The 24272-nt window shown below is 46.0% G+C and overlaps 2 protein-coding genes across 3 annotated transcripts in view; one reads left to right on the top strand and one right to left on the bottom strand.

The window, feature by feature from the left end:
• The window catches only part of SLC22A23 (solute carrier family 22 member 23), a 99213-nt gene extending 81719 nt beyond the window's left edge, over positions 1-17494 (top strand). For both annotated transcript variants that reach the window (XM_040548043.1, XM_040548042.1), the window contains 5 exons: positions 2111-2213; positions 4204-4436; positions 6955-6987; positions 8522-8645; positions 13178-17494. In XM_040548043.1, coding sequence (XP_040403977.1) covers positions 2111-2213; positions 4204-4436; positions 6955-6987; positions 8522-8645; positions 13178-13535 — 851 coding nt within the window. In that variant the 3' untranslated portion in view covers positions 13536-17494. The remainder of the gene's footprint in view (positions 1-2110; positions 2214-4203; positions 4437-6954; positions 6988-8521; positions 8646-13177) is intronic.
• Positions 17495-18917: 1423 nt separating this feature from the next.
• On the bottom strand, positions 18918-23693 carry PSMG4 (proteasome assembly chaperone 4). The gene is made up of 3 exons (XM_040548045.1): positions 23448-23693; positions 23269-23344; positions 18918-19171 (listed from the first exon to the last, which is right to left on the bottom strand). Exons 1-3 carry the CDS (start codon positions 23625-23627, stop codon positions 19050-19052), a joined length of 378 nt encoding a protein of 125 aa, XP_040403979.1. The 5' UTR covers positions 23628-23693; the 3' UTR covers positions 18918-19049.
• Positions 23694-24272: the final 579 nt, after the last annotated feature.

Genomic DNA, 24272 nt, shown 5'->3' with positions numbered 1-24272 from the left:
GGTGAAAAACAGTAACAGGAATTAGTTTGGAAGGACTGATCTATAAGAAGTGTTTAAAGGGGGCCTGAGTGCACGTGAGAAGGTTATGTGATGGTGAATACAATCGATAGGGATCGTGGCAACTGCTAATGTGTGAACGAAGCAGGACTGGAGGGTAAAGTAGCATTCAGTTCCTAAAAGAAGTGTAGCTAAGTAAAGTGTTGCTTCTCTTAATTTCATTTAACTAAATTGTGGCTCAAAAAAGCATGTTGACAGTAAAATCAACTTCTTCCTCTCCTAAATAAATAAATAAAAATTACTCTGAGAAATACAAATGCCCAAAATGAGGAAGTTCTAAGAACATGGCATCAGCTACAGCCTTCTGATGAGGTGCTTTACTATGAAAGTCCAGATCTGGTCATGTTTAAACAGTTTGAGAGTGAAACCTTATGTCCACGTGAAGTCTATAAAATGTGGGTTGTTTGGGCAGTGATTTTCATTGTTTCACTTGAGCTGAATTAATAAGCAGTCATCCTCTGGAAAGCTTTTCAAAACCTTGTGCTTTTCCTACTGCTTTGTGTGACTTTTTTACTGCAGAAGGCTTGGCTTGGGCTCAATTATAGACTTTACAACTCTGTTTTATCTGTCTGCTGTTGTTTTTCTGAATTAGTTTGTTCCCACTTAATCCTTTCCAAAATCTTGCTACAAAAATCATTTTGACCTTGCTCTTCGAGATTGGGTTCCATCATTTTTATTGCCTTTTTTTCTTTAATATAGCCATGATCCGTTGCTGAGCCTGCTGAGTGCTCCTGTAGTGCAAACATTAATTTGACCAATTTCCTCTTTTGCTGCGGCTCTGCTTTTATGATTTTGTGGGCCTCACACTGCACAGATGGTAGGGAGAATGGATATTACTAGGTAGCAAGGAGACTAGTGGGGTAATATGCTGCTTAAATACAATCATTAATGTAAAATACCCTTCATTCCTTTTCTCAAAAACATTCCCTGTAGTTACTCCAGATAGGCGACCAGGAGTGACCTGTGAGCAGTGAATAGGACAACTATTTGCATCTAAATAGTATGTCTTTGGTTTATTATTTTTGTGATACTGCTTTCCAATAACAGCAAATGTGGTTTTTGTTTTGTTTGTAAATTAGGGCTGATTTATCTAATTTTTCCCCAATGGCTTGCTTTTATTTGTTGTTTTTTTTCCCGTCTTGCATCTGTTAAAGGGATCACTGATCAGTGGAGTAAAGCAGAGGCGAGGGCAGGCAACTGAGGACACTGGGCTAATTGCCTGCACACAGAGGGAATGGATGCAGGGTGCAAAACACAGCCCTGCTGCCACCTCGAAACAGTCCAGAAAGCAGCAGTAGAAGTCCTTGCCCTAAAAAACAGCCCTAGTTTGCGCTCCTGGAAGGCATCGGTTTTGTGATACTGCTTTATAGTTCCAGCTTCTTCCGCTTGCAGCAGGCTTCGTGCCCCCACGGCTGTCCCACCGATCCCGCAGCTTGGGGACAGGGGTTCAGTCAGTGTGCCTTCACGCTCAGCCTCTGAGCTGGTGATATTTGGGAAGTAGGCTCTAGCCTCCTTGTTTAAATCCAGGTTTCAGGAAAAAAACACCTCAGATGATTCCCCCACATACTGGGTTTGCCTTCCGGTCCTTTCCAGTGGTTTTTCAGATTTGCAGAAATGTGACAGGTCTTGGAGCAGACCTCGGGGACCCTCCTTGAGAGTGATCCTGCACCAGCAGGGTGCTGCCTGTGAGGCTTTGGAAGCCAGCAGAGCCCTGAAGCTCTTCAGGACGTTTGCATCACATTTGCTGGGACCAAATTCCCCGCTGCCTCCTCCTTACATAAATGTTTTGGCTTGGAGGAAGGTGTGATATCTGAGGGAACTCCTGGGCAGCTCTTCAGCCCTCAGGAGGTGGTTGCTGCGGGAAGCTTGGAAGAAGAGGGAAACCCGGAGTGGACTTCAGGCAGGTTGTTTAGCTCCTTTAATAGCTTGTGTTAGTGTAATCAGAAGCGTCCTGCTCTCCACAACATCCCTGACAATATCTGTAGTTCACAGGCTAAGCTGCTCCTTCTCTTTGTCCCCTCCGAAAGACTAATTTTGGTTTATTTTGTTTCAGAACTGGAAAAGGAGATCGCCAGGAGACCGAAGAAAGTCTGCATTGTCAAGGTGGTGGGGACCAGGAACCTGTGGAAAAACATTGTGGTACTGTGTGTGAACTCGTAAGTATCTGGGGGGGTTCTGAACTGAGAGCAACAATGGGAAGTGATGGCGGCCACCTCTTTTTCCCACTATGAGACCCTTAAAACTATAAATTTTCCAGGGTGTCTGATAAATGACACTGGAAAAGCACCAGCTGTTGCAGGGAGCTGTTTCGTACGGTGAACATGGAGGAAATGGTTGGCTGTTTCAGGCAGCAGCACCGTGTGTCTTTCCAAGCATCACGCTGCAAGTGCAGTGCTACCGCCAGTGCTCTGGCAGGTCTCACACGGCCACGTGCTGCTACGTGCTTACGTTTGCAAACATCTGCTGCTGGCACACCTCTTTTACGCCTAGCAGTGTGTGGCTTTGTTCTGAAACAATGTTTTTGTCTTGGGCTGAGCTGGCAGTTTTAGTAGCCAGCATTAACTTGCTATGTGAAATATGGGGGAATTCTCCCCTTCTCCCTCACATTTTCTAATAACGCGTATTTGGAAATTCCGTAACCCAGCACTAGGCAACCCACGGAGTGACTTCTGGCAATAGCATGTGGAGGCTGTTTGCCATCCAAACAGTGCGAAGCAGATATGTGTTGAAGAAAATAGCTTTCGGGTTTGTCTTTATGGGGTGGAAAAAAAACTATTTAATTTTGTTGTTCCTCTAGCATGGGGCTGTGCTGAATTTTTGCAGTGTGGAGCATGGAGAAGGAACAATTCGCAGGGAGTGATGAGACATGGAGGGAGATAAATGTATTTAGTTTTAAAAGCAAATGTTCTGACCTGCTATGAAAACCAAGATAATTGACTGGTTCAAGGGCAAGCAGGCAGGGGAGCAAGCACAGATGATACGTTAATTTGGCTCATTGGTCATGGCCTAAATAACTTCAGCAAGGCTATTTTCAGGTACAAAAGAGAAGATGCACTCTGGTCACTCAGTCCTCCTCTTACTTGGAGGAGGAGTCAGTTATAATCCAGGTATCCAAAGCAAATGACATTTTTGTGTAACAGCAGGTACTTGTGCTATTGCTTTTTTTTTTCTCCTGTTTTTTGTCAGGGGGAAGTGTTTGATATTGGGGAGGGTATTCTAGAACTATGGCATTGATTCACAAGATTGCCAGAGAAATTCCCCAGGCACTGTGCTGCCATACATACACTCAGTGACTGTGTATTCCCCAACTGTTTCTGTGCTTACGTTAATATCCAGCTTAAACTGACAAGTGCTTCAAATTCCTGATGTTCCTGATGTATTGGTGTAATGCACCTGCCATTCGTTTTTGGGGACCTGAGTCTGCAGCTGCAGCTTTGTGAGGTACAGTTAGCTTGATGTGAGCTTGTAGCAGGTTCGTATCGTCTAAATGCTAGGCATCATGAAGAAACACTTAAAAGAAGGGGATACGTTGCTCTGAAGTGAGGTGTAAATATGTAGATTGAATTAGGGTTTCTTGTTTCGTAATAGTACTAATCATTGCAGCATGACGTGTGGCTTCAAATACACATTTCTAAGGGGTTTTCAGTTGTAACAGCCTAACTTGGGCAGTGAGATTCAATTCTCAGTATGACCAAATGCCATGGTCAGGAGGGTCTTCCAGGAAGAGGTATTTGTATTGTGCTGTGTTTTGCTGTCCAAGCACACAGGTCAGTTGTTGCCGTCAGTGGATGTACTGGGAGCAGCACGATGCCCTTGTTGAGAAAGAGGAGTTCCAAAATGCATTGGGAAAACCAGTCTCACGCTGAGAGTGCTTATAACGCTGCTCGTATCCTGAGCAAAAGCTGTGCGAATTAAGTCAGTAGACTGCAAATCTCTGGTTGAATAGTTTGGTTTTTTTCTTTTATTCATTGCTTATCGTTACCGTAGCACCAAGAAGTCTAATTTGAGATGAGTGTCTTTTTGCATCAAGTGTTACATTCCTACAGCAGAAATGCTTCCCACATTAACTTGTTTCTACCTTGAACTATGTTGCAGTATGTGGCTACCTTTTCAGCAGTTTCCTCTTTCCCTTTCCTCTTTCCCTAGTCTGACTGGTTACGGCATACACCACTGTTTTGCAAAAAGCATGATGGGGCACGAGGCGAAGATGACAATCACCCACAACTTCTATGCGGACTACTATACCATGGCTGGGATTGCCTTGGCATCCTGCCTGGCCATGTGCCCCGTGGTTGGGTTTCTGGGGAGGAGAGGAGGACTCCTGCTCTTCATGATCCTTACAGCTCTGGCGTCGCTTCTGCAGCTGGGCCTTCTCAACTGTGAGTGAGATTCACTGTCAGAAGAGAATCAAGTTTTGGATGAAAATTTGTTGCCACTCCCCTTTTGTTTTTATTTCTTACGGGAGAGGAGAATTGATTTTAACATGTTTGGAGAATTCACGGAAAATGTTCATGGAAATTCATGGAAAATGTGCAGCTTCAGTTGATTCCAGGGGTCACAAAGAAAACCGAAGACAAGGGACCAGGGAATATTATTCCTCTCCCTTTCTCAGGTTTGACACACAGTACAAGTACACCTGCGTAGTTTAAGCAGCTGAATTCATTTGAAGGATTCCCCAAACACTTGTTGCCTTAGATTCATTAAGAAGAAGCATGGTGTTCTGGATGAGTCCCAGTGGCGAAACTCGCTGAGTGTTGGTGCTGCTTCTAGTTCTGTCATGTAAAAACAAACAAACTACTCTTATTTCAGTGAAATACCCTCTGGGGAAAGAGATGAGTAGGGGTTGGGAAGGAAAAACCTTCCCATTTGAGTCTGCTTCCCAAATAGCTTCTCAAACAAGCAGAAGTTAAAGCAATGGATATGTGTCCCCTGCCTGCCCTGAGCATCTCACTACTTAGAATAAATATGCAGGTAGCAGGGAAACGCACAGCTGGGAGACCCTGCTTTTACTGTGGCATGTATGTAAGGTCCATGTTCACGTATAGATGCGACTTCATGAGGTGACGCAACGTCTCAGAGAGGTTGTTCCTGCCAAAAGCGAGTGTGTCCCACCCCCTCCTTCAGGGTTTGTGGCATTTCTCTGGCACGTGGAGCTGCTTCAGCTATTAAAACTGTTACAGAAATGTTCCCTCTCCATTTTTTTTTAAATCGTATTTCCAAGAGTTAACTTTCTGTTGATGGAGCAAATGGGGTGTGATGGGTCAGAGAGGTGTGGAAGCAGAGGGAAGGTGAGATGTGCCTGCCATGCTTGCAGCTGCCAGCCAGCGGATCCCTGTCCTGTGAAACCTCACCCCAAGGAAGGGGAAGGGGATTGAGAGACGTGCTTCTGGACAAACTGGATACGAGGCAAACACCAGAACACTGGTTGTTGCTGTTTTCCATTTCTAAGTTTAGAAATGATTTCAGAGCTTTAATGAGAGAGGTCTTTTGCATTGAGGATGGAAAAAATTTTACATTCCCGCATGCTGAGGGGGTAGCCCTGAGCCAGCAAATGTTGCCTATATTTACAGACCATGTCTCCTGAACGTGTTTACGAAGTTAACCTTTAGTGTACTCACTACTTGTGGAAGTGGGAGGAGGGAACAGGGAATCTCTTTCATGACACTGAAGAAGCTCCAAAGTTGCATGTGTTTGCTCCCAGCTTGGCACAGATGTTTACATTTCCTTTGAGCACGTTTACCATGTACAACAGTGCCAGCTGAAAGGGGAGAAGCCCCCCTGTCCCCATCTCATGCCCAGCCCTTTGAAAGTCTGTGACAATTCACATGCAGGTGCACACTGCGCGTGCACGTTGTCCCAAAGCTCCAGGTTCTGGTGGTGGTGTCCATCAGGGTCTCTATAATAAATTCATCTTGTTTTTTTGAGGACATCAGATGTTTGTTTGAGGTTGCTGAGGTAATAAACATCTAGTTGCTTAGCGGAGAGAGAGTACACCAGAGCCACTAAAATTTGTTTTCAGTTTTTCAACAACAAAATGGTGAGGAGGTAAGAATCGCTACAACATTTTCCATGATGGGTGTAGATGGTTTTGTGAGCGAAGGTGCTCAATCAGTAAACAGCTATGGCCCTAGGTGTTTTCTGCTACTTTGGCACATAGACATCTCCAAATGTCCTGTTCCTGTGGGCTGTCCCTGCTCTCCTTTCCCCATTTCTGCGAGAAAAGAGGAGGGAAAGGCAGCCTTTAGATTCAGAGCAGCTTGTCTCCTTCTACTCTAGACCATACCCCCCTTCTTCCCCAAAAGAGCTAGACAGTGTTTGGAGAGAAGCAGTGACCCTGCTGAGTACGAAGTCTGTTACAGCCTCGTGCATGTTTCACTTTTGCTAATTACACCCAAATTATGCTAATGAAATCAGAATTGGAGAAGGAGGGGCGGGGGAAGAGAGAGAGAGAGAGAGAGAGAGAAGTGCTCCAGCACAGAGCAGCGGGGGTCTCCCACCACCACCACGATGCCGATGCCGAGAGTTTTGCTCTCAGACCGCAGCCTCTGTTGGCCATCCCCTTGGGGCTGCGGGACGAGGGCAGTTTCTCTTCTCCCCCTTCATTAAGAACAAAGAGGCCTTTGTGTTAAGCCCAGCGGTAATTCTGGGTCCCTTAAAAATGCCGTGCCTTCGCGTTTATTATCACAGTCTCATTAGCATTCAGTCCTCTGGCTGCAAACAGCACGTCGCATCGGGCCAGTCATGCCATGGAAAGGAGGAGTGCATGGGGGCTGGGGGAGGCATGTGGGGATTACCTTTTCCTTTTTTCTTTGGGTAAATAATGACAGTGTGTTCTTGTTTTCTCTCCCTTTCTTTCTTATTTTTGTCTTACTCTAACTTCCGTGGTCTTGGACACAGTGATTGGAAAATACAGTCAGCTTCCAGACTCAGGTATGGTTTGCAAACGCGGGTAGATCCGAAACCATGGCCAAAGGCCCCAGAGTGTAGCTGCTGCCACAGAGGGGTGCAGGGAGAAAGCTCACTTCCATGCTGAGCCTCGGGACCTCATTCATAAGGAGGTGTATTTGTGCATGCAGTCTCTCGATGTAGCATCCTTTCCACACAGCATGAACCTGGCTGTGTCAGCATGTGAGGAGAGGGTGCAGAGGTCCCCCAGGGGTGGTTATTAGATGTGGGGCAGTGCTTTCTCAGAAAGCCCACATCTCAGATGAAACATTCCCAGTGTGATGTTTTCAATAACAGTCTGAGGTACCAAAAGTCACTTGTGAGAAGGGGACTTAGGCGTTTTAGAAGGTATTTCCCCCAGCACCACATCCCAGCCTGAAGTACTGTCATAGCAATGCAGTGACAGGCTGCAGGGGAACAGTGCTACCCTTCTGTATCTGACTGAACAGACCGTCCTTGCCTGGCTTTTCTGAGGCCTGTTCTGCCCAGCAGTCCCCAGTCCCTGTGGGGCCAGTGCTGCAAGAAGCACCAGGGAGCCTCGCAGACCCCCGGTTCGCAAGGCACTGCGATGACATCCCTGTCTGCGATGGAATGGTGGTGGGTGCTGGCTGTTGAGCTCCAGGGCTCTCCCCAGGGCTTGCCCACAGCACAATGTGCTCCCCTCCTGGGGCCTAGTGGTCTCTGCAAGCAGAGCTATGTGGTCTTCATGTGGCCAGGAGGGACCACATGAGCTTGGATAGGATTTCCCTCCCCGGCCTGCAAAAGACGGCGAGCAGAAGTCGAGTGAGGGGTATCTCCTTGTCACGGCCAGGAGACTATTTTCTTTACCTGTGTTTAGACATGCTGGGTCTTCTACCCGTGCATGATTGATGCCGTTCTCTCACGGAAACCTTGCTGCCATTCAGCCATGCAACTGCTGAGCAAGCTGCCTTTTGTTGGAGGCAGGGACTGACGGGGTGCTTCGCCCTCCTTGGCACCACCGTTGCTCACACAGAGCTGTTGGGTGAAGGCTGCCACGATTGCAGCCACGTTTGCAGACCCACCATTTGCAGGAAATTATCAGGGAGATGGGAGCACTTCTATTTCTCTCCCCGCTTGTCCCGTAAGCCTCGCCAGTGCCCAAGCCACCAAGCTGTACCAGACGTTTGGCAACTCGACAAACGCCGCCTGCCTCTGCTTGTCTGTCAAATGTGGGAGGGAAGTGTCTGGTGCCTAAAAGGCTGCCCAAGAATGTGCAGTTTCTTTTTTTTTCCTTGTGTTTTACCTTTTTTTTGCGGTGGCTGGGCATAAATATTTCAGAGATCGCTGCCATTTTGGGGCATGACATTATGATTTTTTTCATGTATGTTTGTGTCTTGGGTGCTTGGGAAAGAATTTTATAAATACCAGTTTTAAATTAGTATTACAAAAGTGACTCATTTTCTTGTTTAGGTAAAATGAGTAACATAGACCTGTTTTCTTTTCTTTCTTGGCGATTTTGCCTCATTCTCACTTTTCGTGCACATGCTTGTCTTGACAGGTATGAGTGACAGCGTCAAAGACAAATTCTCTACTGCGTTTTCCATTGTGGGTATGTTTTCTTCGCATGCTGTTGGAAGTCTCAGCGTATTCTTCTGTGCTGAAATCACACCGACAGTAATAAGGTGAGACATCAGAGTCCCCCTCTGTAAAGGGCAGAGAATAAATTGAACTCATTTTCTTGGTAACTGGCTGTGTAACTTAACTCATTGGGTGGGGTGAGGGATCTCCCATAATTAGAGACCACACGGCAATTTCTGGGCCACTTCTTAATCTGGTGTCACTGCAGACAGTCTGCATAAGTAAGTGCCTACCTGAGGACAGAGGGGCTTTGTTTCAGACGGCTCCACCTCGTATCCCATCATGGTGATTTTCGGCAGGCCAGTCATCTCGTGAATTGCATTTGTTCACAGTGAGGTACAGTCTAAAGTATTCATCTGAACCAGATCATGTAGTCGAACCATTTTGTTAATTCGCTTGCCCTGTTGGATTTGTACAAGCTGTACATGCGAGCCTACAGCTTGGTATTAGAAGATAAATTAACATCAGTGTGCAGAGAAGGACATGGCTGCAATCTGCTCTCTGCCTCCACAGGGTAAGCTAATGCAGCTGTAGGAGTGCCTCAGTGGGCAGGAGGTGTTGCAACGTGCAGTCTTAAATGCTGCTGGTGTGTATAGGTGCTCTGAGGACCTGCCATCACATCTCTTACAGCACCGGTGTGTTTTGCCTTTACTACAGACTTGTACTCTACCTCTTCGTCATTTTTCTGTTTGCACCCAGAGGCTCAAAGTTTTTGTGAAGAGCAGCGCTTACATGCTGGGCAACAGCAGAAGCCAGGCGGCTGATCCTCTCTGGAGAGCTTTCCATAAGCTGTCTTTGTGTTGTCTGGTTTTTGTACCATTTTATTTATTCACTGTTATCTTTCACAGCACGAAGGCTGTGCTTGTGTGTTCTGGATTATGCTTTCAGCAATGCCACAGCGATTCAGGAGTCCACCCTAACTCCCATTGAATTTCGTAGGAATGTAGGCCATAGGGGTGGGAGGGAGAGACAGCAGAGGGAAGAGGATATTTTTTGCTCCCCACCCCCAATTACATGTTTTTTTGAATAACTTTGCAAAGCTATTACAGCAGAAGTGTCAGATGAGCAGCCAGACTCCTTGATCTATGGCCTTTTCTTCAAAGTTATCTGACTTAGTGAATGTGTTTTGCAGATAACATTATTTCTACAGGGAAGGGAAAGTGTGAGCGGTGTGGAGATTGTACAGCAGCCCAAAACACTAACAGCTATTTACTTACATGCGTGTCAGTCAGTTTGGTCTTTTTATGCCTCTTTAATTTTCTGCTTGTCTCTGAAAGGCGTAGAGATAAGGAGTTGGCCAGGAGTCAACCAGAAGAGAATCTGCTGAGCAGGGTCAGATGTGCAGTGTGAACTTAGCAGGCTTTTTACTTAAATCGCTAATGTTGTTACAGGGAAGGGGACAAAATCCTGGCTGGGAACTGAAGTTCTGCTTCCCCCGAGTCTGCTGGGTGACACCAGGCGAGTGACAATAGCTGGATGTGCCTCAGGGTCCCCATTTATAAATAGGGATGATGACACTCTGCAGCGTTTTGTGGTCTGCCGCTGCAAAACCTCTTGGTAACATCCCCTCAGGGCTGTAATTAGGAGGTGGCTCTCAGGACAGTTCGTAAATACATCTCGGGCTGAGGTGTGGCTAAGCTGTCTGTGTCTCTCATTTTGGTGGGCTGTGGCCACTACCTCGTCACCTTTTTTCCAAAATACCACCTCTGGTGCCCCTTGGTGTTCCAGACTGCTCTACTATGCTTTTGGCTGAATCTTGAGGAGCCAAAAGGAAAAGACAGCTAGAGAAAACTGGGGCTGCCTCTGAGGTTTCCCTGACCGGGGTCTTCCAAACATTGAATTTGAGCTCCAAATGGCTCTAGTAGTAATTCTCTAATAATCTTGATGAGAACGCCACTGCGGGTTGCACAGCTGCTACGTAGGAACGGGCTGAGGAGAGCACGGTGTCCTCCCTGTCCTCTGTGTGCTTGGTTACTGACAAGTGGAAAAGAGATCTGGTCCAAAAGTTCCCACAGGAAAAGGCAGGGAAAAACCGTGGGGAGGTTTCAGGGACTGACTTTAAGAAGTGGCCGAGCTGAGAGGACAAGGCCCCAGTAAGCAGCCGGTCCTGAGGTCAGCATTGACCCTGTTCTGTGCAGGGGGACGGACCAGGTCCTCTCCCAAAGCCGCCTCCAACCCGAGCGGTTCTCAGGCTCAGTGGTACTCTCAGCCATGCCAGGTGCCAACCTGTTTGCTCAAAGTGGACAAATGGCCAGCCCAAAATAGGATTAAAATTGCTCTGCTCCAAGCAGCACTGAGAAGGATGAGTCCCTCCTCGTAGGTTCAGCCCGGCTCAAGTGAAGGACGTCAGAGAGGATGTCATTATTGCGAAAGACACTGCAGCAGTCGGCAAGAGGAAGCCTTCCCCGGAGCTCAGGGTGGCCTTTCTGAGGAGAGCATTTTGGACACAGGCCCCGTCAGGACAGAGCATCGGCTGCTGAGCTGCCTGGTCGCTGCTGCAAAGGCAGCGTGAGCTCCATCTGCTCCCTAGTGGCAGCACTGCTTCCCTCTTCTGGGTGTTTCCAGCTTTTTTTTTCCCCCCCTAGTATTTGCAGTACAGTCAAACATTATACTAAAAAAAAAGAAAAAAAAAAAGAAAAAAACACTTCTAGGAGGCACACCATCATATATTTTCAGTCCTTCTGCCAGGTTCTGAGGGCAGTGGATAAAGTAACGCCTGCTCTAATTACTGACACGATGTGGAAAAACTTTTTCTCCTCTGAATGTGAAGCTGCTTGCCCCGTAATGACAGAGCTGTCTTTGTTGCCTTTTTCCTGCTTCCTTCCAGTTCCTTTGATGTCCTTCCACAGCTGCTTTTAAAACTCACCTCGGGTCCCCCTCGGTTGTTGAGATGCAGTTTAGCCGTAGCAAGCACTGATGTGAATGAGCCAGTCTTCTGTGCTTAAGGGGCGAGTTCTGCTGATCACTCGTGTGAGCATATTAATGAAGCTGCAAGGAGGCCAGTCGCACAAGGGGTGCATTCAGCTGGGTTTCCAAATTGCCATCGGAAAGCTGGCAAGGTTTTAATGAGGGCGTTTGCAATATCGGGGGAAATCGCTGTTATCTGTGAGAGGTGCTTTACCAAGTCCAGGGAATTAAAAGGTACAAAAATGGTTTTCTGATCCACTCAGTGTCCTAAGAGCATGTGTTTTTTTTTTGAAAATTATACTTGCTGCACTTTAGCAAGTAGGAAATGGTGGATTTTGAAAAGGATTGGGTGAAGATCAGCTTTAACACGATGGGTAGCTGAGAGAATCAGGCAGTAACAACAGGCTCATAGTGCGGTGATTTCTTGTATGCTCAGCAGTCGGTGAAAGTTTCTCAGGGAGTTCATTTAAAGTAGTTTGCTTTCTGCAGCTGTCTTCTGCGAGGCCCGGTTATCGTTAACAAAATCACATCTCTGCCATTGTTTGCGGGGTCACCGGGCGGGACAGTCCCGCATGCTCAGGGCTTGGAAAGGCATCAGAGGAGAAGGGAAGGCACTGCGAGGGGGGCTGCTTGTGTAACCCACTGCCAGGAAAGAGCACTGGATCCAGCTTGTGCAAGCATTTCCATTCCTGTGATGGGATGGGGGAAGAGGTCACTCACACTTGGTTTTTTCTTTAAGCTTTAATGTGTTTTCACTCTCTTTTTTTGGTGTGCTTGCATGTATGATGTCAATATACTGGCATGTTACATTTAATGAATAAGCATTTGTGCCATAAAGAATATTTTTATAAAGCTCCCTATTTACAACTTAAGCATTTTACCGGGGTTAACCTTTTAGTTGCCCCTTGATGTGGTATGCAAATGCACAAGAAAATCAAGAGCAAAGTGTGGGACCTACCTGAGCTCCTACAGTGAGTCAAGAGGAGGTCTCAGAAGTGAATCTCAAACTCTTGACTTGTTCTCCTGTTCTGACCACTAGCTACGTTATCTTTTTTTTCTGAAAATGATGCATGCTGGTACAACATCAGTGTGTTGGGAGGTTCCAGCCTCAACATGTCTTACAGGGAAAGTGTTTCAGCGCTCAGTGTTTGGTATAACAGATCAAGGCAGTGGTCTGTGAAGTCTGATCTCGTGCCTCTGCTGGCAGTTGGTGCCAGGTACTTCACAGGCAGCCAAAATTGACTTCTGCACTTACTGCTTCTTGGTGCGTCTTGTCTAAGCTGGATGCTAAGCAAAATCTGGTTTTCCCTTGCTGAATGTGAGAACACATGGAAATCGGAATATTTTAGAAGGCTGCCTATGTATTCACACCTTACACTTCTCTTCTCCTTAAGTGGGTGCAGTTACATGGGTGTGAAAAGATATTTGGGTGAGTGCAGCTATTTTCCCCACACACAGCAGCACACGGGCAGTAATGATCTACAACAGCAAAGCAACTCCCTCCTGGGGCAATTGCGCAGCATGAAAGCCGTGAGCAAAGCAGGTTTGCCTCGGGGATTTCAGAGCCCAGGTGCCAAAGTCGCTTGCCAAACAGGATAGTCTGGGGTCCCAAGGCATTTGGGCGTTTTTCCAGCGCAGGGCCGGGCTCTCACCTCCGTTGTGTTTGCAGGGGAGGCGGGCTGGGGCTGGTGCTGGCCAGCGCGGGCTTCGGCCGCCTGACCGCCCCCATCATGGAGCTGCACAACCAGAAAGGCTACTTCCTCCACCACGTCATCTTCGCGTGCTGTACGCTCATCTGCATCATCTGCATCCTGCTGCTGCCGGAGAGCAAGAACCAGAACCTGCCCGAGAACATCCCGGACGGGGAGCACTACACCCGGCAGCCCCTCCTTCCGCACAAGAAGGGGGAGCAGCCCCTGCTCCTGACAAACTCTGAACTCAAGGACTACTCGGGCCTCCACGACTCGGCAGCTGTGAGCGATGGCATCTCTGAGAACACCACTGCCAACGGGATGAAGTCTATGTAACTGTAACTGGGTGGATTTTCTCCTTTTTTTTTCTTTTTCCCCTTTTGTTTTGTTTTACCTTCTTCTCCTTCTTTTGTATTTTATTTGATGCTGTTGTGCAGGAAGAGCAGACCTTTGGGCAAAGGTGTTTTGCACAGGTTTTACAAACCAGTGACAGAGCAGACGCACTCTTGGGAGAATTCAACTCTGCTGCTAAAGCGACTTGTAGGAATTGTCAACCGTTGTGCAGATTGCTCTTGAAAAAAATTATGGGGGAAAATAACTCATCTGAGAAAAGACCTGGCTGGAGGTAGCCCTTCAGAACTCTTTTTTTCCTGCCATTAAATACATATATTTATTTTGATTTGTTCTCAAGAAGCACTTTATTTCCTTTTCCTTTCATAGATCACAAAAACGAAGCCATCTTATTATAAGAGGTGCAGCCATTCCAAGAAAGAAACCATGGGGGGGGGTTGTTTTTTTGTTTCCTTTTTGTGTTTCTTTAAAGGAAGGAGGTATCACTGCAAAGTTGAATTGACTGATATTTAGACTTGTGCAATGTTGTTCTGCCTGTCTAGAAAGTCCAAGCGCCCAGGTTGCCTGCTGTGTTTGTATACACCAAAAAAAAAAAAAATCAAAGCAAAACCTGTTGTGACTCAAACTCTGACTGCATTTTAGGCAGGTCGTGTTTCTTTTTATAGCCCATGTGCATTTAAAAGTTAATTTTCTTTTCCTCATCGAATGCAGTGAAGAAAATCCTACCCAAACAAGCTGATTTTTCAATGAGAATCAGCCTTATGCATTTTAAGATTCCATTAATACATTTTAGACTGTTCCTGCTGGTGTTTAATACTAATGTAGATGATGTAAGTGATTTGACCAATGATGCAAAAATTAGTTTTGTCGAGAGTGGCTTTAATTACCAGGAGGTCTAGAATCTGTGATTGATAGCTCCAGGAGAAGAGCATAAACCAGCAGGGACAAAAAATAAGGAGCATTGGCTATGGTCTGTACTTTTTATTTCCGAAGGCAGCACAGCTAGGATTCCCTCTCCTGGGAAATGAGCATCCTGGCATTGCCCTGCCTGTTTTTAGAACCAGCGTTTTTGTTACCTATTTAAGTGGACAAAACTTTTAAGTGACTGTCAGAAAGGAATGAATTGATAACCTGTGAATAATGATTTAAGGTTTGTTGTTGGCCGTCTTGGGTCTTCTAGAGATGGTTTCTGGTTCTGACCCAAGAATACATGGTGAACTCGCCTGTATTTCCCTCCTTCCCCAACTGCTCTTGTAGGATTTTTTTTTCAGTTTAAAAGAAAAAAAAAAAAAGTAAAATTGGATTGATCCCACTCTATGATAAGCAAAACGAACACACGATTTTTCGTGTATTGTACAGATGGTACTTTGATAACGGCCACTTGACTTCTCTCCTCCAGTCCCCAAACCAACTCTTTGCTTTGGCCATTGGCTTTCGGTTCTCACCATGTGATGACTGTGAGGATCTTGTTCAGTGCAAGGACTTTGTGAACAAACAGCTTTCTTGCACTGTAGTTAACCTCCCTCCTCTCCCTCCCTCTTTTCCTTTTTCACTCAGGCCATCCATTTGTGATTGCTCAGTAGTGCAGACATTTGAACAAACAGAGCAGCAGGATGTCGATGTTGTATTGCGTGTCCATATGATTGCCACTATGTTTGATGTAAAACTTCCGTTCACAAGCATGGGAAGCGCGCATTTGCACTTTCCTCCTCTACCCGCCCTGCCCCTTCCTCCTTTGCTGTATATATATATTGTCTACTAACTACTGTACCTAACAATTTCCATCCTCCGTTAGGCTGCCAATGTCCTCTTACAGTCCCCAGTAAATCAGAGAGATGCTCCTGGGCGGGTGCTGAGGTACGTAGCACGTCTCAGACGGTGCCAAGCACAGGAGGACAGGTAGACCTGCAGAAGCGACAGAGACTGTCGTGTTCGGGATAGCGATGTTGTCCTAAAGCTGCTAATTTTTGTACAGAGGATGTGGACATTTGGGTTCTTCCCAAGCCTGGTAAGAAACACTGGACCAGTTGATGGTAATTTTGCCCAAAGTTACCCTACTGTTTTTTCACCTGTGCTAGGCTTGCTTGTTACACTTCAGTTTTATTGCCCAGCTTGAGAGCGGCCATTTCCCTCTTTCTGTTCTGTGCTGAGACTTCCGTGATCCGTGCTCACCTAAGAAAAAAAAAACAAACAAGGCCTTTCAAGTCCACGCAGTATCCACGTGCCAAATTCGTGCAATACCTTTTGCCTTCGATATCAGATGCTTGTGGCAAGCCACACACATTGGGGGGAAAAAAGGAGGGTTCACAAGGAAAACCGGCGGAGCAGAACAGGTCTTAACGGAGGAGGAAAAGGTCTCTGTGCGTGTGCACTCAAGCTGCAGTACGGCTCTAGTGACCCATTCACAAGCCTACTGAACTGGCTGCTTCCAGCACGGCTAGTGGTCCCGGTGTGCTGTTGTCCACAGCGCTTTATCGTTTCCTATTCTGGTGTTTGCTCTCTGACGACAGGCAGGCCCAGGGAAGAGAATGGTTGTTTAAACATATCAACATTTATATAATAAACACACTAGGTGACAGGAACAGTTGGCTTTTTTTCTTTTTTTTAATAATTTCTTATGAAATTGACTTGATTTGCTGCTTTTTTTTTTTTTTTTTGATCTGAAACCAGGTACTGATCTCCTGCAATGTGGGGAGCTCCAACTTCTTGTGCTGGTTTGGCCCTCCGCCTCTGTCATGACAACAAAACACAAAATCGGTAGCTTATCTTGCTGAAAAGTTGAATAACTATTTCCTTCTGTTTGGTTTTTGTTTGTTTGTTTCTCCACGCACACGCACAGCTGAAAAGATTTTAAGTGTGGGAGAGCTCTCTGAGGAGGGGACAGGCGGCTCAGTGTGGCAGCAGGGCAGAAATTAAATGCCTGGCTGCTCACCGTGCTCTGCGTCAGGACAGTGCTCTGCACACCAGCCAGGCCGTCGGCTCCTCCATCGTCTTTCCTCTGTAGCCATCACCGGGAACTGCTTTCCTCCGACGGCCGTTTCTGGCCACCACAGCAGAGGAAGCCCTCAGAGCGGTCCTGTCCATGTTGGTCTTTTTCTGTGAACCTTCGGTAACCTCTTAAGTCCATCTGTGGATTTTTCTTCTCTCTTTTGGTTTAGCATTTAAGGGCTTTCTTCCTTCTTTGTTACTTCAAACAAAAGTGTGAAAGTGACATTATGCTTGATCTGGTTTTCTTTCCTTTTAAGATTTCTGCGATGCTTTTGTTGCCAGACATACTGCAAACAGGTAACGACAGTGTGGGGAAAGCTGTCGTCTGTTTGGGGGTGCTTTGTGGCAACTCCGAAAGGGTTCTGTCTGATTTACCTTGCAGTTTTGGTGAGCCTGCTTTTTTTCTGTTTCTTTTTGTTTGTTTTGTGGTTTTTTGTTTGGTTGTTGTTTTTTTTTTTTTTTTTCATGGAAGTATTTTGCTTAACTGTTGCCACTTCCTGGAGCCAAACACTAAAGGTCACCAAATTGGAAGCAGAAGTGCCATTAAATGAACTCTGTGAATGTCAAGTCAAGTTGCGCCTGTAGCTGGCACATAAGACAACGCTATTAAGTGTGGGATGATCTCCCCCACTGTAAGTTTTTTTTAAAGAAAAATGACAAACCTCATTTTAAATGTATTGTGTAAAATGTTTTGGGAAAGGAGTAACAGTGTGTAATGTCTAGTGGGTGAGAGTTCCCCCCCCCCCCCCATTTCGGTTTCTGATGAAGTTTTTAAAGAATCGTATTACTGTATGTTTTGAACATGAATAGTCTGGTGGTGCTTCCTCATAGCACAAGCGTAAATTGAGTACTGAAAACAGTCTTACAAGCTAAATGTCTGCATGATGTTACATCTGTTGTACCTACTGAAAAACTTTGTATGTAAATGTACAGAATAAAAAGATGTTGTCCCATCAGTTTGTTTTCCTTGGTCTGTCTCCCTCACCATGATTTTTGATGAGCCCTCAACAAAGTCCTACACTCCTCTAAAACAGAATGAACTGATTTTTAATCAGGCTAATTAAATCAACACACTGATTTGCAACTAATTATCCTTTACATTCAGTTACGGAAGAACAGTTGACTCTACTTCCTGGGCTGTATAAATTAAGATCTCCTCCACCAGCTGCTTTTTACTACTCGCACTGTCAGCTGTGGCTACCAGGTAAGAAAGGACCCAGTGCTCCCCTGTCAAATCCGCAGTGTTGATGGTAAGGCTACAGCCCTGGATGTTCAAAACCCCTTCAGAGACAGCAAGAGACTAGCTGTAATCTGGGGCCAAGTATCAGCAAACTTTGATTACAGTTTTTAATTGCTGCTAACAGGGCCACTAGAAGGTAAGTGCAGAACGTTTTTCTGTAGGGGGTTAGGACAGTTGTCTACAACCAGGTGGCCCAGCAGCAGTGTTACTGTTTTTCATCTGTATCAGAAGTTTGGCTGAGTCAGCTTGCAATAAAAAAACAACTTGACTTGCTTATCAGGTTGCTGTGCTCAGCACTCTTCCAAATTGCTGTGAATAATAGGTGCTACTCTCAGTAGCACAGCACGTATTGATAGTTGCAAATGGTCATTATGCCATTGGCTTTATGGTGGGTTTGGGTTTTGTTGTTGGCTTTTTTTTTTTTTGCATAGTTAGTTTTTAGCTGCCTTCTCTGTTGGACAAAATAGCACAGGGATCTGCCTTTGAAAGGATATCCTACCCAAAAGCTAGTGTAGAGCTGTAGCAACAGGCTGCTCTGTAGTGCTGGTATTGACTGCTTTGATTGTTCTAATGGGTATGTTCAACTTACACACCCAATGTTTTTCTAGCAGCCCAACAGTCTTACCTACTGCTCCAAAAGTCAAGCTGTGCATTTTTCTTCTATATAGGCCCTTGCTGTTGTACAGAAAACCCTTTGTGAAAACCTTCTAGTGTTCCCAGTGTCCAAGAGATGGAAGGAAATCCAGTGTTTAGCACTAGTATTACAACCAACAGTAACTAAAATGATAGAGCAAGGTAATGATCATTTTATGTTATAGCAATTCAATATAAAAACCACACTCAGCATTCCTAATAGCATTGTTCTCCTCTGAACCAAAAAGACAATGCTCTCTGGTACCCTAGGTTTTCATCTGAACAAGTAAAAGCTGCTGTACTGTGTTCAATACTACTATGTGGTAAATCAATTGTACTGCTGGAATTTGGCACCGATTTCCCACTGACTTCACTGCATGAAGGCCAGACACTGCATGCACTTCTACGATGATATTCTTACGTGGCAGCATGTTTCTACTCTAAGAACCTGTCCCATTTAACAGAGTAGCAAGTTTGGAAAAAAAGAATTCCAGGTTCAACTGTACTTAGGTCCAGCTACATTTAATAACAAATGCAAATTCAATCAGAGCAACACAAAGTATACTAAATGTCAGTGTGAAAAGTGCACTCACTTCCTCTGAAACAAAACCTTAAGTTATTTTACAATGATGCGAAGTTCAGAACTTCTCGGGAAATGCCATCATTTCTTCTTTGATCCTGTTTTCTATGAGTAAGGTGAAATTGCTGTCCGTGTTTTGAAGATTGTAGCTGACAAATATCTGTTTTTTGGTCTTCCTGGCTAAAACACAAAACAGAGTATTCAGGTACAGTTTGCTCTTGTATAAAAATGATGAAGGTATTCAAGCAAGCCTTCTAAAAAGCCATCATGCAGATTTTTACACCGTCTCCACTCCTCCCAAGCCGGACCCAGTCATAAATGAACAGCAGAACAAGCACCCAAGTATTGCCATGTTAGGCAATATAAGCCATTCAAGTCACTGAAGTGGGCATGGTGACTGTGAACTAGATTTTGGGCTGATGCAAAAGCTACTAGTCACTAGAAAAAATCCCAGTGACTTTCATGGATTTTGGACAATTCTTAAATTATAGTATAGTGTAAGTGAAACAACAGACTACCCAGATCTCATCACTGAAATTTAGTTTATGCATTGGTAAGTTGGCGCTATGAAAAACAGAGGGAAAGTCAACAAGAAAATGATTAGGCCACAATTAAAGTTGTTTGGTTTTTTTATGATGAACCTCCTAAAAAGGCCCCTGAAAGTGTGCATCACTTTTGTCTGAGCCTCCTGTCAATTATTTTGTTTCCTGTAACCTTTATTTATATGGTGTCTTTGAACACTCCAGGATGCCAGAGAGCATTTTGGACATCACAAAACTAATCAGAATTTCCAGGCTACTGTATTGGTAACTACCTAGAGAGAGGTACTATAAAATCAAGAGCTGTCTTCCATGACAGGACTAATTAACAGTGACAAAAACAATGGCTACTGGGGCAGGAAGACTTAATTATCAGAGTGAAACAGGTAACATAAAGAAGCATTTTATAAGTAAAATGGAATCCTACTCAGATTTTACCATTACAATATATCGGTTTTGGAGCTCTTTTAATACACTGCAAAAACTAAACTTTGTGCAAACACCATATGAGAGAAGTAGGCACTAGGTTTAAAGTAAGATGGGTAAAATAAGAGACAAAAATGCTATATGGGTCACAAGATACTCCTGGCAGGGAATAAACTGGGAGCTGACAGTCTCAAAGAGAAATCAGACTGTTCTACTGATGTTCAGAAACATCACCTGAATTTAAAAATTGGAAGTAAAGACACTAGAATGTGTAATATCTCCGTTCTTTTTAAACTGGAAAGCTAGATTCAGAAAACCAATATGTATACTTATAATACATATATATAATTATTATCTATATATAAAGTACAATTAAACTACTCATTTGAGGCATTTTAATTGCACAAGTCAATTTATTACTGTTTTCTGTTCTAACAGGCTACCAGCTTTCCAGCTTAGTACACAGAGGAAACCCCAGTGACCTGCTTCTGAAATTCAAGGACTCATTTGCCTTTTAAGACTTGGCACTACGAAATGCTAATATAATGCAACATGTTACCACGGTAGCAAAAAATTAGTGCTTGGCACCAGATTTTGTGGTACAAAGCAGCATGTTTTGTAAGCATTAGTGCTTCATCATTATACCCTAGGTGCCATGTTAATTCTGAACTAATTAATACCATTATTCTCTCTTAACAAGCCTGCAGCATACGCTACAGTGTCAAAACTCAGCTTCTTGATTATGTTTGCATAAGATCCAACTCAGTCTTGGAGATGAAGCATCCTTGGCAGCCCACCATCCGGGACGCTGAGTGCCCAGAGGCACCACAGCAGCAGCAGACTCACTCCTACGAGCAAAGACCCACATGCAAGCTTGAGGAGGAATTGTCAGGTGTAAGTTTATAGGCTCTTTGTGCCAAGTGGGAGACAACTGTGCCTGGCTGGGAAAGACTCAAAGAAGAGGTTCAGGTGATGTCCACCGAGATCTCGCCAGCCCCTACAGAGGGAAGATGAAGACGTGGCGCTAGTCGGCAGTCACTGGCTGAAAGTCCTGTGACTTCAGGACATGCAGGTAAGGGAGGCACAAATGAAGCACTAAACGCACGAGGCTTTGTCTAGAAGTGGATTCCTCTAGCCTCCAGGAAACAATTAGGATTTAGGTTTCTCAACTAGTTAAATACATCTCATGCTAGAGCAAGCAGGGTGGTGGGAAACAGTCCCTGCACCTGATTCAGACAGAAATGGGTAGAAAGAGGAACAGGAACACAGCAAGTGTGCCTTCAGCAGTGGGGAAAATAAATAAATAAAAAGAAGAAATTTGGGAAGAGATAGAGCCAATACACTAAATACAGCTGTTCTGAATACCCTATCAGACTAAAAGAAAACAAGGGGAGGATGCGCATACAGTGATACATGGAAGCACTGAAACTCCTGCTCCAGGGAAGGAAACCTGGCACTGCAGGAACAAAATGCAGGTGATGGAATGTAACTGGAAAGCACAAGAAATAATAATACTTGCCTCCAGGTGGCATTGTGTGCTACTTAAACCAGTGCCTGCCAAGAGCAGAATGAAAGCAGCACAGAAAAAAAATGGTGACAGCACTAAGAGAAAAAAAAAAAAAAAAAAGCTATTGCCTGCCTGAAGGTTAGCACAAGGCAGGGTGGCTAAAAAGGCTACCTCAGAAACACAGCTATGGGTCAGATTTGGCTGTGAATGGCAATCTCTGTTATTACAGCAGTTGTGGGAGTACTGAGGACTTAATTTCCTGGAGGAAAGCTAAACAGCAGTAAATGCCGAGCCTGGTATTTCTATTCAAGGCAGAACACAGATTTCTTTACCACACACTTCGTGAAACAAAGAAGATACAGAGATGCTTAGTGATGATCTTGCAGTGGTTTGAGGAAAATAATTGTGGCCTAAGTGACCATGAGCTGACTTGGCCCACGTTAAATTGCTGGATTAACTAAAGCAAGCCTAAAAACTAATGTGCACGAATCAGAAAGATTTAATTCTCTTCTCAGAATTACGTTAGCAAATGTGATCAGGTGAAGAGGAAGCATGTGATTAGTCAAAGCCAGAAGTGTTATTGACTTTCCAACTGAAAGTGAAAATGGCCTTCCTCAATGTAGCACACCATAAGCAGGAGACAATGGGTAACAACAGGATCTATAAAGAATAAAAATGGGACTGACTAGCAAGGAAAACTGCAACTAAGAGGTTAGCGGGCACAGATACAGAGGAACACTGACCAGAAGCCTAGTTGGGCACAGAAAGCTTAAAACAAAATAATGAAAGATACTTGTACTTAAGGCACCAAACAGAAAGAAGATACAAAGGTGCATTATGTTCTGAGGATAAAGAGTAACTGATATCCCAGTACCAAGCAACTAGTGTCAGCTACCACTAAGAAAGACAAGGTACTTGAAACTAGCGATGTAAATGAGGAAAGAATCTTTAAAAAGGAAAAAAAAAAAATCAAAACTTAGACCAGTTACTGGGAAATGTGACCCATTCTAAAATATTGAGAGAACTAACACTCATGGCACGTTATCACAAATTCTAGCTATGAAATCTGAAATGAACCTTTTGCTAGTGACAATAACACAGCAGAAGGTGGAAATAACCTGCATAGCTGAGACCTGTTAGCTGCACAAAGCTCAGAGCAAGATCTGCAAGAAACCAGTCTGTACAAGCAGGAGGGCAAAGGGAAAGTGAAATAATACTGTAAGACTTTATCCAATTGATAACAGCGTCTGACTACATTCTCACTAACTGAGGTCTTAAGGCTCATGCAATGACTGCACGTAAAGAAATGATGTTGCACAGTACCCCATGGAGTTTTTAGTTAAAGTGGAAATGATTGAATCTGGTAAGAGACAGAGCTGCCACCAGCCTACTACAGTGACTGCCAGAAGACACCAGGATGAGGAAGGGGCACTAGTGCTGTGTTTCTTGTTGAGCAACCCTTTTTTATGTATGTATGAGCGGCCAGAGAGAAGATGTAGGTGTAGGCTCATGAAACCGCCTGACGATGCAAACTGCTGACACGCTGCCTGCAATGAAGATCCGGATCAGGAGGAAGAACTACACGGCTCCTTCGGCTGAAACAAGAGAAGCGAGATGAAGGCGAGCAGCGCATCCCCCTGCATTAAAAACGCGGCGGCGAGTGCCGCAGCCAGCCGTTCACCCCTCAGGGCTGCGAGCTGCCTCTGGGCCGCCTCCACCGACCCCCCAAAGCCCCCAAGGAGCCCCGGGCACGGTGTTTCGGGGCTGCTCCAGCCCCTTCGTCCGCCGCCCCCCGCCCCACGTACCCAGGCGCTGCGCCAGGCAGGCGGAGGCGGTGTCCGAGGGGTCCCCGAGCAGCGATGTGGACACGGGCACGCCGTCCTGCGGGCAGAGCACACGGCTTGCGAGGGCCGTCCCCGCGGCCACGAGGCGGGGGGACGGGGAAGGAGGGGACGGAGGGGACGGAGGGGACGGGGCCGCTCACCCGGGGGCTGCACATGGCCACGGCCAGGCTGGCCAGGGCGGGCGCGGCGCCCACCCAGAGGAAGAGCGAGTCCCGCAGCCGCATGGCGTGGAAGTGCACCCGCTGCTCGCCCAGCCGACCGATGAAGTCGTGCAGGACGATGCCGCCCGCCGCCGCCGCCGCCTCCTCCGCCTCCTCCATCCGCACGGCGCCCGCAGGCCGCGCCGAGCAGCGCCCGCCCCGCACGGCCCACGGGGAGGCGGGCACCGGCGGAGCGCCGCCCCCGGCCCCGGCCCCGGCCCCGGCCCCGGGCAGGAGGCGGCAGTGCCGGCCCCGGGCCGCCAGGCGGCGGGGTAGGCCCCAGGCCCCGCCTGCGCTGGTTGCTGTGCAGGGGGCGATCAGCTCCCCCCTCAGGAAGCAGCGAGTTAGCCACGATGACTTCGTTTTCATTAATCATCGTTTTCTTTTTAGTCAGGGCTTCCTCTTCTCCACCGCCACTTGTATCTCCAGACATCCAATCTTTCGTTCCCGAATGCTAAAGCGTCACATCAAAAAAACAGGAATAATAAATAAATAAACAATAAAATATAAATAAATAAATAAATAAATATCATCTCCCGTCTTACCCATCCTCCTGCGCCTCCCCCAGCAGACACCCACAGACAAAGCCCTCCGCCCTGCTCGCTTCTGCCTGTGCCATCGCCGCCGCTGCTGCAGCAGCGCTAAATCCAGCCGGCAGCTCAGCCTGGCTCAGCTGCCCTCCAGGGCAGGATCAGCCCGCGGCCACCTCCTCTGCCCTACATTTGTCGCTTGCTGCTCGCCCAAGCTGTTACAGCAGACTCGGGC

Source organism: Cygnus olor, chromosome 2, assembly GCF_009769625.2.
Source record: "Cygnus olor isolate bCygOlo1 chromosome 2, bCygOlo1.pri.v2, whole genome shotgun sequence".
In the NCBI taxonomy this organism is placed as follows: Eukaryota; Metazoa; Chordata; class Aves; order Anseriformes; family Anatidae; genus Cygnus; species Cygnus olor.
The sequence above is the reverse complement of the archived record's forward strand: the minus strand, read 5'-3'. Positions and strand labels throughout refer to the sequence as shown.

What these genes read in the sequence shown, in the direction of transcription:
- PSMG4 (XM_040548045.1), bottom strand. Translation starts at nt 23,627, where the DNA reads ATGGAGGAGGCGGAGGAGGCGGCGGCGGCGGCGGGCGGCATCGTCCTG. An exon ending in TGGCCATGTGCAGCCCCCGG is followed by an intron (nt 23,345 to 23,447) that starts GTGAGCGGCCCC and finishes CTCTGCCCGCAG; the next exon opens with GACGGCGTGCCCGTGTCCAC. An exon ending in CTGCCTGGCGCAGCGCCTGG is followed by an intron (nt 19,172 to 23,268) that starts GTACGTGGGGCG and finishes TTTGTGTTTTAG; the next exon opens with CCAGGAAGACCAAAAAACAG.